The sequence below is a fragment of the Gossypium hirsutum genome, chromosome D01 (assembly GCF_007990345.1).
Source record: "Gossypium hirsutum isolate 1008001.06 chromosome D01, Gossypium_hirsutum_v2.1, whole genome shotgun sequence".
NCBI classification, from domain to species: domain Eukaryota; kingdom Viridiplantae; phylum Streptophyta; class Magnoliopsida; order Malvales; family Malvaceae; genus Gossypium; species Gossypium hirsutum.
The window spans coordinates 55,372,593-55,389,649 of record NC_053437.1 but is presented as its reverse complement, the minus strand read 5'-3'; the positions used below and the strand labels follow the sequence as shown (position 1 = coordinate 55,389,649).

General features: G+C 35.7%; 1 protein-coding gene across 1 annotated transcript; it reads right to left on the bottom strand.

Moving 5' to 3' along the window:
• Nucleotides 1–8,332: 8,332 nt before the first annotated feature.
• LOC107921247 (protein MCM10 homolog) lies at nt 8,333–12,164 on the bottom strand. The gene is made up of 11 exons (XM_016851121.2): nt 11,881–12,164; nt 11,411–11,588; nt 11,124–11,198; nt 10,512–10,749; nt 10,306–10,430; nt 9,555–9,588; nt 9,423–9,469; nt 9,172–9,312; nt 8,997–9,061; nt 8,840–8,912; nt 8,333–8,750 (listed from the first exon to the last, which is right to left on the bottom strand). The coding sequence occupies exons 1-11, from the start codon at nt 11,981–11,983 to the stop codon at nt 8,624–8,626; spliced, it is 1,206 nt and encodes a 401-aa protein (XP_016706610.1). The 5' UTR covers nt 11,984–12,164; the 3' UTR covers nt 8,333–8,623.
• Nucleotides 12,165–17,057: the final 4,893 nt, after the last annotated feature.

The window sequence follows — 17,057 nt, the reverse complement described above, 5'->3', positions numbered from 1 at the left end:
TGCTATCAGTAGAGTTGTGGAGTAGGCAACTTCATCAAAAGAAGCCACGATAAGCGGCCTAGCAACATAGGTCCGGAAGAGGAGTCGTGACGAGTTCGTCACTAGCTCCAACCCAACAAGCACCACTAATGTCTACGCCACATCCCAGTTAGTCCACTCTACTTATTCTTGTTCATTTCACTAACCCCGTATTTTTTCATAAGCACCACACTATGCACTATCACAAACACCCTACTTCTACCCCTTCCGCAGGTACATATTTTGGGGTACCTCCGTCTCCAGTATTTTATGCCCCATACCGACGCAAATGTCAAGCCATATGTCGACACATGTATCGTTATTTATGGCGACACCAATACCGTTATCAATGTTAATATCGATGCCCAGATCAATACGATGTATCCAAGTATTGTGACATTGTACAATTATTCAATGATAGTGTCACAAACACTCATCACGTCATTATTTTATCGAGATGGGTCATCGGCACCACCTTCTCGTAGAGTGAAGGACATACGATAGAAGGCTAGGACGACATCGCAATCAAGCACGGATGAAAGAGATGGAGACGAAGACGAAGATGAAAATGAATTTGACGGTGGAGATAAAGATGAAGACGGTGGTGGAGATGAAGTATGAGGGTAGAGGTGAAGACAAAGAAAATGATGACGATGGTCACGATCAAGTGGAGGAGCCGACACCACTAGTTGTGCGTAAAAATCCTATGTGTCATCCACCGCTCTGCGGCACACATTTAGCCCGATGACGTATTTTTTTATTTACTTATTGCGATGTAAATATAAATAGCATCAATAAAGAAACAATATTTTTTTGTATATTTCTATTGCAACTCATATTTTCTTTGTTAAATTCTAATGTTAATTATACGTAAATTTCTATATATAATATTTGATATGAAATATGTAACTTTGGATAGACACTTTTATCAAACTAGTGATTAATAAAAGTACAAGGACTAACTTGTAAAAATGGAAAAAGTTTAATTCATTGAGAAATAGTAATTGATACTTGAAGTAGTGCTTAAATGAGTAATTTTTACACTATATAAATGCTAGTAGGCAATAGCAAATACAATTGAAATGTAAGTTAAAAAGAAGAACAATTTTTTTACACAAAAAAAAAACATTGTAATCAATTTTATATCGTCGAAAAAAATGAATGCTAGCGACGTTGAAGCCCCAATGTACCCCTTAATACAGAACATGCTGCATTTCTATGCCTTTGGTTTCTATAGTACCCGCATAACTTTTGTTGATTGTCCCTCTCTCGAACATTGATATTGGTGCGTATCCGAGTGAAATTCGGGTGACTTTTCGAGATGCGATACAAGTTTATGTTCGTGGCCAACTCGAACGGCACACTAGGCACTGGTGGCCACATATTCTTATTTGGGACGAGTGGGAATTTAGGTCTTCATACATCGTGCATGTGTTCTAGTTTGTACACATTGTTGGTATAAGACGTGTACTCAAATTGTACATTCGCACATGTGACAATAACATGTGTGCATGAGAATCAAAGTGCTTGGAATCTCTCATAATTGCTAATCTTTTTTAGTAGGTTTACATGATATGATGCCTCTGGCATGTCCTGGTCGGGCCTAGCCTAGCATACTCCGTGACCTAAAATTGCAAGTTTCGATGCGAGTGACACACTATATACATAGTGTTCGCTCTTATTATATTTCGTATAATTTCTTTCATAACATCCTCATATCAAATGTAACCGCTCGCTATCTGCCTAACATATGACGTCGTCCGCTTTGGAAATAAGGTAGTCAAGTAAAAGTATGTTTTTTTGACAACCGAGGTTATCGACAAATGACACGTCCCCTTCAGTATGGAATAGATTCATTTGGCTAAGTTCGTTGTCATGTGTCATTCTTGTAAACCTTCGTCATACGATTGCATCCATTGTTAGAAAGGTATGTTGGCATAGTAGTCTACATCGACATTATTGATAGCATGTAAGTTATGCAACGTATCATGAAAATGGTGTTGGACAAGCTCGTACCCTATCGAGAAAAGTATACCCATAAATGCAAACAATATATGATGATATATGGTTTAGCATGATTGTGGGTAAAGTGGAAACTACGTACCCATTTCAATGCATTGATCTCGCTCACTTTTTTAAGGTCATTTTGTGTGGTAGTTGGAGTCGACATGTCGTATACAGTACCTATGGTGTGTACGATCCTAAAGGCTACCATGTCACTCAATAGTAGATAAGATTTTGATTCTCTTGTTTAATATAGCACATATGTCGGGTTGGGGAAAACGCGTCGGCACAATTAGCTAAGGAAGAAATCCTAATCATCTGTCTTTTCGGAGAGAGTTATCGCAAACACTATTGACAAAATCCTTCGATTACCATCTTGGGCAACGACCATCAACAACCGATGCTAGTACCTCTCGTACAGCCAGGTGTCGTCAATTTGCACTAAAAGCTTGTAGTTCCGGGAAAATTTCATGTATTGATCAAACATCCAAAAGAACCAGTGGAATACTTTTTTCCTAAGGACCAGGAGATCATCGAAGTATGTTGGGTGCGTTTCCAAATCGGTTACGGAACTTGGTACGTACCGATCTAGTACCTGACACTATTGCCATAAATTGTTGTATGACACGTCCCAGCCATGATGCAACTTATCAATAGCCTTTTGTTTTACGACCCATGCTTTATAGTACGATGATGTGTAATCGTGCTAGCTACGAATTTTGGCAATCAACACTGGGATAAGAATCCTAAGACTCACATTCACCATAAATAAAATAATGTCAGACATAATGTCGAAGTCTAGCCTCAGCCAATCCTGACTTACACTTGCAAAGGACGAGTTAAAGTTACATTATTGGGAAAAACGAAGACCTCAGTCAGGTCACATTATGTCAGAAAATCGGGTGATCGCCTTACTCACCATCTACTACAACATAAGTATGTGGACCGAAATACTTTTTTATCGTCCACAAGTTATCGTCACAAGCTTGTCTTCTTCTGAAAAATGCCATGATTTTTCATTTGCACCTCTCGTCGCACATTACGCACTTCCCTTGAATTTCTCCGAACAAGATTTTGTGACTTGATAGTTCACGCCATTCCTTAAGTTGTACTACTTCAGTGCACCAAGAAAAGCATCTTTGTTGGGGAATTCCATGCCAACTTCTAATACCCAGACATTTGACGATGAGCTTGCATGGTCAGGTGTTTTGTACAGTAGTTGCTAGAACTCTAAACCACCACTGAAGGAGAGGTCGGTGTTGGTTATATGAGGCGAATGCTCATATGCCTTGAATCGCAAATCTGGACACTAAAAAATTTCTACCCATTGATGTTTCGAGGATATCAGAATAGGAGCTTTGTAACAAACTAGTGAACCTACTGCACAACCATGTAGTAGGACTTTCTATTTCTTTTTTGATTCCAACATTAGCCGCAATGGTGGCTGAAGATGAACCAGTTCCATCAGCCTCATAAACTCGACATATAACTCTATTACAATATTTCTTCTTGAGCAGTACAATGATATGACCGCTTCCATCTCAAGCTCGCCTTTCACATCAAATAGTTCATATTTAAAGTGGTCAACCGATACTAGATATCTACATTGTAAGCTCAAAATTCTGCCCTGACTCGAACCCCCGACTTTCCTCCTGATTCTAGTTCGTAGCTTACACAATTGAATGGTATGGTTGAAAGCCAATTCCATGAAATGAGCTCCTGCAAATACGATATCGACTTCCGTATTACAGATTTGACCGTCATAGTAAATCACAAATTTCATTCGTCGACTCATTTCAATTTAAAACAAATTGGATATTTAGAATAAAAAAATCTTCAGACGATTATCCAAAGAAATACAAATGACTCTCGCAACTCAACTATTCAATGTTTGACATGAATTTGTTGCATGTCTAAGTTCTGAATATTTTGGTACTTTAATAGCAAAATAGAATAATGAGAAAGAGAATGCGTGCTTCAAAATCCGTTTTTGAAGACACACTTTCATCGAATAATGATAGTGGAACACTATTTGGTGCTCGAAAATGTGTTTCACAGATCAAATAATTTCATTAGACGCATGCTTCAGAGGGTATTCAGTGCCTCAAAATGTGCTTTAGATTTTACCCGGGATTCTCGGGGTCAGGTACTTTTTTTAGACTTTATGAAAATGTTAGTGAAAACTTGTCTAGCTGGGCGAGCTTCCCTGTTGACATGATAAGAAAATGCACCTAATTGGATAAGTTTTCACTAAAATTTTCATAAAGTTTACAAAAAAGAAAGTACTCTGTCCTGGGAATTTTTTTACAGATTTGAAGCACATTTTGAAGATATTCGATGAAAATGCTGGTCCTGCGACGCATTTTTGACCATAGATATTTTTTCATTTGCAATCTCACCATTTCCCCGTGCCTATAAGAGGGGGTTCTCTTTTCATACTCCATTATCCCTAAAACATCATCTCTCCTAGCCTCTATTCCTCCACTTAACAATATTTCTCTCTCCATTTTCTTCCTTGCTTCAGTGTTAAAAATTTTTGTTGCTAATAAAATTTTTGGTTCGAGGTACTCTTGAGTTGTCGGTGATGCAATATAGCTCCGAGATACACACATTTCATATATTCTATTGAGATATGACCATTACCTCTGAAATCTATCCTGTGGAAGTCGAGTTTAGGGGTTATTTTGTTTTGCATGATCACGGGTGAAAGTCTACGTAGAGGTCTTAATTGACGGCCATTATGCAGTCATGGATCAGAGTATAACGAGGGAGTTAGTTGACGATCGTTACGCGAGCACAAGCTCAAACTTTTCGGGTACCCAAAAATGTTGCCTTATAAATATCATATAAAAGTTTGAGGGCATAATTATAGGGAAAAACTGTAGAACTTCCCGCTATAATCGACGTAATTTTTTTCTCCATTTCTACACAGTCGATATCTTTAACTTTCTTGCTTATCTGAAGGTCGACACCGCTGTGGACGCAGAAGGACTCTCAGACAAACAACGGTTGTTGCGGTGCAGTAAAGGTGATGCTCCTTTCAGGGTGACAACGATTGCCATTATTAAAAAACTCATTAATAACTACAATTGTTATTGCATCGACCTAAGTTTAACTTCTATTGTGCCGAAACATCCTATCTCCGCTTGAGAGCCCTCTTGTGTCCACCTCGGTGTCAGTTTTCAAATAAGAATGAAAGGTTAAAGATACCGGCTACCTGGAAATAGAGAAAAAAATTATGTTGATTACACTGGAAAGCCCTCTGTTTTTTCTTATGATTATGACCTCAATCTTATGTATGGTATACATAAGACATCATTTGCGGGTATCTAAAAAGTTTAAACTCGTGACCACATAACGACCGTCAACTGGCCCCTGGTTATACTCGAACTCGTGGCTGCATCACGGTCGCCTATTGGGACCTCCACTTAGACTTCGATCTGTTACCGTATCAAGCATTGCCACCCCAAAACTTGACGTCCATAAGATGAGTTTATGAGGTAATAGTCTTATCCCAACATGACATATCAAATGTATGTGTTTTGAGATATGTTTTCGCATCTTTGGCCCCTCAAATCTACCTATAAACTTTCGCGATTTCACCCTTAAAACCTTAAACCCTAAAAAACTTTAACTCTAACAAAATTAATAAAACCCTAACCTTAACCCTAGATATGTGCGATTTTTTTAAAACATTTTGAAATTTAATGAGGGGTGAAATTAATCTTTTAAAAATTAAAATTTTTTTAGTAATCCACAAAAAAATACGTGTGATTTTTGGAGAAATTTGGTGGTGATGAAGAACTAGATAAAACTCAAGAAAATAGGGGGCAACATGCCTAAATAATTTGCATGTGAACCGTAAAGCTCGTTTGTTTTATTCTGAATGTATAAGTATCTCAGGATTTTGTTTTAATTAAAATCCACAGATTGGAAGAATTGATGAACTATTTGTTTTTATTTTTTCAAATGATACTTGGCTAATTCATTATTATTTATACCAAAACCTATTTAATGAACCTGTAATTCATTTTTTTTATTTTTATATATTTCCAAATAAAATACTACGCCTTCACAACATGTTGCCCTCACTACATTTCCACAATTGCTATATAACAGTATTTAATTTCAAATTGTCAATAAAATATTAATTATTTAAAGAATAAAAAAATTCAGTAAAACACATTCTACTCTTAAATGAATACGTAAATAAACCTACCTTGATCATGCAAGAAAATATTTTTTTCTTTAAAGTTACAATTATAGTGATGGTTCTAATTATAGTAATTTCATTTTTGTTTTTGAAATTAAGATATTAGAATTAATTATTATTAACTCGAATTAACTATTACATGAGTTGAAAAGTCTGGACATTATCAAAGTAAATAATACTCCATTAAATCCAAATTCAAGTAGGATGAAACTCAAGGCAAAAGGTCAAATAATACACATTTGTAAAGAGTCAAATAAAACTCCATTGCTTGGGCCATCAGCAAGAATTTAAAAACAAGTTGTGTAAATTATTTTCTTCCATGTAGCTATGGACTTTCACTCTCACAGGCCAAATCACAAACAGGTGGGCGACAGCTTCCCTTCTTCGCGAAGTAAAGTTCAAAAGGGGGAAAAACAAATAGAGATGAGAATCTTGGGTTTCAAGAAATAATCCTAAGGCACCTAAAAATGGGGTATAATCCAAATTCAATTTAAAAAAAAAAAGAAATAGCAAAATCGTGATGCAACGTTGTCATTGTCTGCAGGGTAATTATGCATCATCAACCATCACAATCTATTGAAAACCCAACAAGCTTAAATTCGTTAATGGTGGTTGTTAAGTTGGTTAAAAGGCACCTAATCGAACTGCAACATTGAAGGAGTTCTTATATCATCCAACTGCGACATCTCAACAAAAGTTTATAGCTTCATCATTATATATTATTCAGTATTTTATGAAGGTCGCTCGCTTATTTGTTACTTCAGGGCCCAGACTACGACCCCAAGCTTTAATTTGTTTCTGGGTTCTTTAGTACCATATATCTGAAAGTAAGATCAAATTCTTGAATAAAAGATAAAACTTTTATAACTTTATTTAATAAATATCCAGGTTGTTTCTACTCAATGAAACTTAACAGTTTCAAAAGCTTATTTATAATTACTTCATTTCATGTTGTCCAAATTTTAAGTTCAAATTTGAATAATAGAATAGAAGTCCAAAATCCAAGCATATACACCTCAGCATAAAATGGCTACCGACCCCACCCCTCGGGCCCTTCACCTCTGTTGGTCAATTGGTGTTTTCTTTCTCAAGCACAGCTGGTTTCACAAGTGAGCAAAAATTCATTTACAATTACCAAACAATTTCGTCTTAACCTCAGTATTGTCTTAGAATTTTGCCTAATAAGACATAACGTAAGTGAGAAATCGCCCTGAAGTACTTGGATAATAATGAGTGAAATAAAGAGAGTCAAGATTACGATTAATGCCTACTTGATACTAACACATGAGGTTATTTAAGGTTTAATGATACGATTAATATCTTATATTTGATTATATTTTCAAGTTAAGTTTTAGTATGATTTATTTTATGATAAATTTAAATATTATCGTTTACACACCAATTCTTATCACTAACAACATTCTATTATTAATTTGTAATGGAGAAAACTTTGTAACATTTCACAATGATTAATCATTGGAGTTAGGACTAAACATTTTACATTGGCAAGAATCATTTTCCTTTTGTTTATGATTTAGGATGTTTAAATTAAGGGAGTTGTTGTAGGGATAGTTAGTGGACAAAGTGTAATTGTGATTTATTTAATGATTCCTAATCATCTAAATTATAGAATTAGGCCAACTAACAATATATAATTAAAATTAGAAAAACAAGCATTAAATTTTTCTCAAAGCACATGGACCATTTACTACCAACTCCATGTGCATGGATAACCAAACTTCTTTCCTACTATTTTTCTCTCTCAATTAAACATCATTGTATCTAGCACTGTCATAAGATGCCGTGTCCCCTACTTTGTTTGTTCTTACCAATCACCTGCATATCCAATCAATTTCTTACACATTACGATCATTCTTTTGTTCATATAATGGTTAGTTGGTAGCTCAATCATTTTTTTATGCTTGAATTACCAATTTAACACTTGGATTTGGGCTCCCCTAAGAATCATATTACATTAGATTCTTAGTTTTTATAATCTTTCAAACTAATCGGTTTAGAATTATATCAACAATTACCATAAAAAATCATTACAACCCCACACATGGTGACACAAATGAGACTCAAACTTAACCTCCCTTCAAACAATAATATGATTTTTAATCCTAGTGATAAATTGACAAGAACTAAGTTAATAGTTGTTCAAAGAAATGAAAACTGCCTGTGTTGTATCCAACTTATGTCTACATACCTTCAGCTTGAAAACTACAAGTTAAAGAGTTATTAGAATTTGGAAAACAAGAACTAGCCTGCATAGCCAACTTTGCAAACCTACTATGGAGATAAGGACCTATGTGCACTCAAGGCAAAGGATTGTTTAACTTCGGTGCACCATAACACTGAACATCATCTGAACTAAAAATATAGAGGTCAATCGAGTTTCCATCGCTGGTTCCAATGGTCTTCCAAAGTTTGCTCCTGCTCTAGCTTCCTTCTTTTTGAATCCAGATGATTGTTTCTTTTTAGAGATGTATCTTGTTTTACACTAGACTCTTTCCTGAGCAGTGATGGATGAATCCTTTAAGTAAACGGAAAGATGGCAAGAAAGTATGAATTGCTGACAATGAGCAAGAATGTACAATTTACCTCTTCTCAGAGCCAACCGTTTGTTGATCAGGCTTTTTGGATGCTCCATTTACTAATTTAGTACTCATTTCCCCTGCATTTACAACATAACTATCAATAACAGGATATTGCACAGATTTGCAACCAGCATTAGCAGAGACAGTTTATAATCAAACACCTGTAACTGCATTAAGAAACCTTATGCCTTGAGAGTGTCTATTTGTTGTCACTTTATCTCCATTTCTGCTCGTTCAAATGCAGTTCAAACTAATCAGTTGATTCTCAACTTTGTTCCATCTTCAAAGGGGCGTATAGTTGCAGAAGAAATATAATCAATGCTATCAGTTACATACCTTAATGCCCGTTTGAGTGCATCCACAGACAGTAGTTTAACTGGCTTAGAGGCCTTTTCCATGTTTGTTCTATCAGATAGAGGATCAACCATGAATATTCCTTCCGATCTAGGAGGATTTCTAAATGCTCTTCTCAAGTTCCTGTACGATTAGAGAAAAGAACGTCAATAATGAAAATTAGAAAAGGAATGAATTGAGCAATTTAATTTAATACGAGGATACAAAAATGAAATGGAGCATTGACCACTTACCCTCCCATTAGCTCAGTTCGCTTTGTGGAATATCTTTCTGACGCTTTCTGCAGAACATATCAGAAAAGAGTTAACTAGGGGTAATATACATCCTACTCCCAAGAGATAAAGATAAAGTAATGTCATGCCTACCGATTTGTGATATTGACAATAAGCGCCTTGACGTCTGAAATAAATGAAGACATTATAAGTAAAAATATAAAGAGAGAAATTACACAGACAAACATACAAAGAAAGCTGGATAACTTAGAGCCTTGTGTTCAATTGATTAGAGAGTTGTTTAACAAGATGCATGACAAAACATAAGTGCCAAATTGTATTGGACGAAAAGCATAAGGCTGACAAATAGCTTCAAAAACAATCTAAACAAAGAGAAGTCATGATTTCACATCTAATTTTATATCAAAGATTTTCTAAAGAATCAGTTTTATTTACTTCTTGCACAAACCAGACTCCTTAGACCTGAACCTACCAAGAAATTTTCTACAAGGGTTAGGCATTTCTGCTCTTCTGACCCGATAGTTACCATGCACTACAAGCAAACCGCTAACAAGGTAATGACTGCAGGAAGTTTATAATCATGGATTGTTGATGATGCAAGCACAAGAAGAACGGGCCATAACCATTCATTTGGAAGCTCACTAGCATCATTCAAATCACTTTTCCATTGAAGCTTCTTTTTGCCAGTAGTAAATGCTGAAACTAGATGCTGAGAAGCTTGTTACTATAACATTACTTGGATTAATCAATTATAACATATACCATTTGCTGCAAAATAAGATGATTCTCTCAATCCCATTTCTTGGCAAGGTAGAGTATATGTGATCAATTGTTCAAAGAAAGTCAATATATCAAAAGAACCTAAGCAAGACTTGTAGCATACTTATTTAAAATGATTGTGCAAGCCATCCCATCTTTTCTTCTTCCCTTGCAAACTCCATAGTCAGCTGAAGTACCAATCTTTAGAATTTGGTTGGGTGCAGCAACACTCAAGGAAAACCCTGATCCCTACAAAACAATACAGAAGATATCACTTTCTTCATGAAGGGTACCCTACAGAAGCCAATTAAAATACGACAAAGTTGATACCTTGGTGTCTTTGCGAACAGTGCAACTGAATAATGCAAAAACGGTTCCAACCTGCTCCTTACTGTTCTGCTCATAAGCGTCACCAAACAAGAAAAGAGAAACAGTATTTTTATCTAAGCACCCAATTTTCCATATGCTATAGCTTTTCCCAATAGAGCTAGTCTTTGGAATCCCCTTTTCAATCAGTACTCCTATGGTTGCCCAACATCCATAAAGGGTGTCTCCCACCAACAAATTCCTGTAAATAGCCAAAATATATTGTCACCTACCTCATAAAGTTTATGCATAACTATGTTTCATTCAGGGCTTTGCAAGTAATATTCTAGCTAAGCCAACTTTGAAGGGAACTTCACATCCAAAAGCAGAACTAGCTAGCTCAAATGGTAGCATTCTCCCCCATAAATGATCTATATGTCATCAGTCATAGGGTTGAGTCTTATTTGGACACTCTGAGATCCCACTTCATGAACCCACTAAAGAATCTCAGCAGAATGGAAAGACAACCTCAACCAAAGACAATATCAGATTTGTTGAGGCCTGAAGGTCAGACCCCTCAACAGAATTCTAGCAATAAAAGCGTACGTTACAACTAAAAGAGGTAAAACTGCATACTTCAAAGTCGGTAGCCGAACAAAACGAATGTCAGACAAGTGCTCACTTAGCTTTGCAGGGCTGACCAATTGCTTCCTAACAAACAGAAGAAAAATATAAGCTAAACATGAGAAAAGAAGTATCAAAAGATAATTGTCAGGGCTTTTCCATTTGACACTTGGCATGCATGGCTAGCTTTGAGGAAAAATAAAGAATGAAAAGAGTGAAATCTTTTAGCCATTTTTTTTGCCTCCAATAATCAGAATAGTCACCCAAATCAATCATAGTCATTGTTAGTGTGGTTTTACCTTATACGCAAACCTGAAAACTTCTCAACTTGAATATCATTTGAACTCTGTGGCTTTGGCTTAGCATGTCTCTCAACTGATTTGGGTTCATAATCAAGGCAATCTTCAACAAAATCCTTAAAAACAGACAAGTCTGCTTTCCCTCTTCGCCTTGGCGATCCATCATCTGATAGGTAGCCTACAAAATTTGGCAAACTAACTTGTAACAATAAACCGAGAGATACCCATTATCAAATTCAAAAGCAATAAAAAGAATAGGCAAAACCCAGATGTGAAGCAAGCCACAAATAAAAGAAAATTGGGAAAACGCAGAGCCAGAGCCAGAGGCAGAAGCAGAAGCAGAAACCCAAATCCAAAAAGTGGAAATAAAAGATACCCAGAAGGGCTTTATAATGAACAAATCCAAAACAAACCCAAAGCAAAGTGTGGAAAAAAAATGTAGTGTGACGAGAAAGCGTGGATAAGTTTACCTGGAGACTGAGAGTGGGGACTTGAAGGGGAAGCAGGAGGCGTTTCCAAAACCCTCTCTTGAAGAGACAAAAGGAGATCAAGATCGTCTTCGTGGCTTGTCATTGGCAGTGATATTTGAGTAAAACAGATTTAGGCTAAAAGGACAACGATTTTAAAGCTTTCTTTTTATCAAATGAAATGAAATGATCGAAAAAGAAAATCGAAAAATATTTAGTGTAGGTATATATCAGGGTTTTTTCATGGGCATTCTGGAGGGATTCTTGAAAGACGTTTTGGAGGGAAATAAAAGAGGTTCGCGGCTTGGTTGAAACTTCATTTACCGGAATATAAAACGCAGCGTTTTGCTCAACCAGTATTAAATAGAGGTGATCATGGGTTGGGCTACCCGGCCTGGCCCGACGGTCTGCCCAAAAAATAGGAGGGTTCGGGTAAAAATATAGGCCCAAAATATGGGTTTGGGCAAAAAAACGAGGTCCGTTTAGAAAACGGCCGGGCCTCGGGTAAAATTTTTTGGGCTCTTCCCGGCCCTACCCGAATTATATATTAAATATATATATTTTTATTTTTAATCAAATATACTTTTTAATCAAATATTTATATTAAATATATACTTTTTTGGTGTTGTAAAATTTAATATGGGCCGGGCTCAGGCTTAGCAATTTTCTTTCAATCTGGGCTTAGATAAATTTTTAGGCCCATATTTCGGGCAGGACTCGGGCCTCGAAAATGAATCTAAATTTTTAACTGGGCCCGGCCCGAACCTTGTCTGGCCCGGCCCATGATCACCTCTAGTATTAAGTATACAATTTTCTTTCTTTGCCCACATTCTATAATTAGTAGAATCTTTTTAAATTTATTCTCATTTAAATACATATATTATAATCATTATATTGAAATTTATAAAAAGAAATTTAACAAAAATGGAGAGAATGGAGAACCTGATTTCCTCTGAAATATTCGATCATTTATAATCATTATATTGAAATTTATAAAAAGAAATTCAACAAAAATGGAGAGAATAGAGAACCTGATTTCCTCTGAAGTATTCGATCATTTGCAAAGAAGCACGAAGAAATTTAAAGCATCGAAACTCATTAACGCCTGTGATACGGGACAACTTCCTAGATTGTGGGTTTTGTGGCGGCTTAATTTTAGTGAGGAAAAAGAGAATTCCAGATTTGACAATAATCACGACTACGGATCAAGCGGTTCACTGCTCAGTTAATGAGGATGTTAAGGAATGAATAGCCTCTTTTGTTTATGTTTAGCCTTCTTTTGATGCTAAGAATCGGTTTTGGGATAATCTGATTAGTTTTTTGGGTCGTATTACTCAACCTTGGACTATCACGTGGGATTTTAACCGCTTTGTCTCTCTAGAGGAAAGATGTTGTGGGCATGGCGATTGTTTTAAGCATATTATGCAATTTTGGGATCGATGGAATTTGTGTAATTTGTTTGATGTGGGTTATATGGCTTCAAAGTTTACTTGGGTTCGGAGAGTCCATGGTGTAGTTGTTTTGCAAGAATGTTTGGATTGTGTTTTAGTACATGCTCCAACCATGCATTACTTCCTAGAATTGAATGTTGTTAATCTACCCAAATTATATTCGAATCATAACCCCATACTTTTTGTTATATATGTAGGTCGTGTACGCCTTCCCATGAAGATTATGCATAACTATGCTTTATTCAGGGCTTTGCAAGAAATATTCTAGCTAAGGTAACTTTGAAGGGAACTTAATATATATATATATAAAAGGAGAATTAGCCAGCTTAAGTGGTAGCATTCTCCTTCATAAATGATCTATATGCCATAGGTTATGGGGTTGAGTCTTGTTTAGACACTTTGAGATGCTCACACTTTATAAACTCAGAATTGAATGTTGTTAGTATAACCAAATTATATTTAGATCATAATCCTGTACTTTTTGCTACATATGCAAGTTGTGTACGCCTCAAGGATAAGTGACCTTTTTAGATACAAAGCAGCTTAGTTGAAAGTTATTTGGTGGTTTTTAGAAAGGTTGGTTGGAAAATTCTAAATCTTTAGTGATGGAAATCGATGGAGGTTACCAAGGTGGTCAAAGAATTAAAAGGAGTGCACTTCGATAACATATTTAAGAAAAAAACAAACTCTTTTACAAAGACTTCATAGTATTCAAAGATCCCCAATGTATCATTTTTCTACGCTTTTACAACAATTGGAGGTGGATTTGGCTAAGGATTACTAGTGGGTCCTTGCCTAGGAAAAATTACTTTGGTTTTAAAAATCTCATGTTGATTGGATAGTTAATGGTGAGCTTAAAAGTAAATTCTTTCATTTGTCAATTATCATTAGAAGAAACATGAATCGAGTGAAAGGATTATTCATAAATGATCTATGGGTGACGGATTGATCCATGGCACATCGACATGTAGATTTTTATGCACAACTATTCAGTGACAGAAATGTTGTGGGCATGTCTATTAATTATGGCATATTTTGACCTCGCTTGACTATGGAGGAATGGGAAGCCTTGCTTGGGATGGTTAGCATAGACGAAGTTTGTAACATTTTATTTTCTATGAAAGCTTTAAATGGACTAGGCCTTAATAGTGTGCAACCAGTTTTTCTCCAAAAACACAAGGAAACATTTAAATATACTCATTTTCAGTTTGTTCAATGAGCTATGAATTTTGGTACTTTTAATGAGGCAATTCAAAGGTGTTTTTAGTTATTATTCTGTAAATTTTCATATTGATTGAATTACCTTGTTTAACACTTCTTACAAAGTTTTGTCAAAGATGTTAGTTCATAGGTTGCAACCTATCCTTCAAAGAATTGTAGAACCTTTTCAAAGTAGTTTCTTGGCTGCGCGAAACACCTATAATAATATTTTCATTACGCAAGAGGTAGTACACTCTATGATGAAGATGCAGAGAAGATATGGGGCTATGATTTTGAAAATTGATCTACACAAGGCATATGATAGTGTTAATTAGGGGTTCTTATATTCATTACTTTTGAATTTTGTCTTTCCTCATACATTTGTGGATCTTATCATGTTTCGTCGAGCATGATATTGCCTTTATGGAATGGGCAGGTTCTTACGGAGTTTACACCCAAGAAGAATTAAGGTAAAGGAATTTGTTCTTGCCATACTTCTTCATCTCAATTATGGAGAAACTTTCCCATATGATAATTGAAAACCAAGTGTGTACCTCTAAAAACCTTTTAAAGTGTCTCACAACGATTTGAATTTAACTCACTTATTCTTTGCTGATGACCTCCTGTTATTTGTGCAAGCCTTTTTTGATCAAGTTGAGTTGATTCGAGTACCTTAAGTGTAGTATTTTCGTCTATGTACATTTTTAATTTTTCTAACAGATTGGTTAATAAAATTATTTATGAATTGCATCAATACATTTCATATATTATCCTCGCAAGGTTTTTGCATGTAAAGCAAAATAGAAGCAAATATTGGCTCACTAGTGGTCTAATGTTTTGTAACACCTCTAACCCGTCTCCGTCGCTGAATTAGGGTTACAGAGCATTACTGTACAATCGAAAACTTTTAATATCATAACATTCAAATAAATTATACATATCATAATCCATCCAATCACATGCACTTTGTCCCTAAATCGAGCCTTCGAGGCCCTAAAAATAGCTTAGAAACAATTCGGGACTAATTTGAAACAAAATAGAATTTTTTAGAAAAAGTTGCAAAAATTGGAGAATAGGTGTCACACGGCCGTGTAACTTTCGAACAAGGGACACACGGCTGTGTCCCAGCCTGTGTCCTCACCTATGTAACTCTTTGAGTAGGGTTACACGACCCTGTCACACGCCTGTGTGCTAGGCCGTGTGCTAGGTCGTGCAACTCACAAACTTACATGCTAAGGAACTTTCAGATGACACACAACCGTGTTGCCATGCCGTATGCCTCACACAGTTGAGTTACATGCCCGTGTCTCAGACCGTGTGAACCCAAAATTAACTTGAAATCAAGCCATGTCAATTCCATTTCATGCATAACTTGTCAAATCACTTAAGCACATAATTAAGGGTTCAAACACCATTCAAATTTTGCATAAATATACCATTTCAAGCATCCTAAATCACCTAACCAATATGCCATTCAAAGGCACCACAAATACATCTAAACACCATTTACCAAAACATGTTAATATTGCTTCATTCCATGCATAAAAACCTAATTCCACTATGTGCCTAAAACATATCATAAATGACCCTTTCCAAGCCAATATCAAAATGCCAAAAGGCCATGCATAACAATTACCTGAAAGTGATCAAAAGGATTTAACTTAACAAGCATTACAAGTCCATTACTCATACATGTTAATAATGTCATTTCCATCCATAATAACCTAGTTCAGATATGAACTACAACATGTCACAAGTACTTATTTTCAAACCATCACCAACATGCCAAGATAACCTTATAAATAAGCACTTTAAAGCAACCAAACAACATAACTTGGTAAGACATCAAAGTATACTAAACCAACATTGTTTTTCAAAGTTTATACATGCCATAACTTAATTAACACATACACCATAATACTATTACTAACACCCTATACATGCCATTATTAACCTTGGCCAAAATCCTCAAAATCTACCAAATTGACTATTAAATAGTGTGATAAGTCTCCGACGAGCTTCCAACCGAATCGAGGTTCCGATAATCTATAAAACAAAAGAAAGAAAACTACGTAAGCAACAAGTGCTTAGTAAGCTCGTATACACCTTAAACATAAGTTACCATTTCTATAATACCATTCATAGAATAAGTATAAACCAAGATTAAGTCATAAGATTAGTATAAGCCTATTGGTACACCATCAAACTCACAAATTAGTAAGTTCATCAATATCACATAATTATCAACCTTTTCATAAGATTATGAACCATTTCATTTACTTACTTACCATTCTATTCCAAATGATTAGCATAAGCCTAAACAACATCATCAATTCAGAAGTTAGTGCACTTATCCATGATATAAATGAGTTCATCTATAAGATATGTGGTTTACCATGTATAAACATACCATTTTGCATCATCAATGTTACCATAATGTCATGATCCATTACAATTTCATACTTACCATTTCGTTCCCTTTTCTTGCCCATTGAACCATCTAGAATTACCTCGGATACTCGGGAAAGC

Excerpts from the sequence above, each read along its gene's own strand:
- LOC107921247 (XM_016851121.2), bottom strand. The coding sequence starts at position 11,983 with ATGACAAGCCACGAAGACGATCTTGATCTCCTTTTGTCTCTTCAAGAG. Across the intron at positions 11,589-11,880 it reads TCCCCACTCTCAGTCTCCAG|GCTACCTATCAGATGATGGA; the intron begins GTAAACTTATCC and ends CAAATTTTGTAG. Across the intron at positions 10,431-10,511 it reads CTGTTCGCAAAGACACCAAG|GGATCAGGGTTTTCCTTGAG; the intron begins GTATCAACTTTG and ends ATTGTTTTGTAG.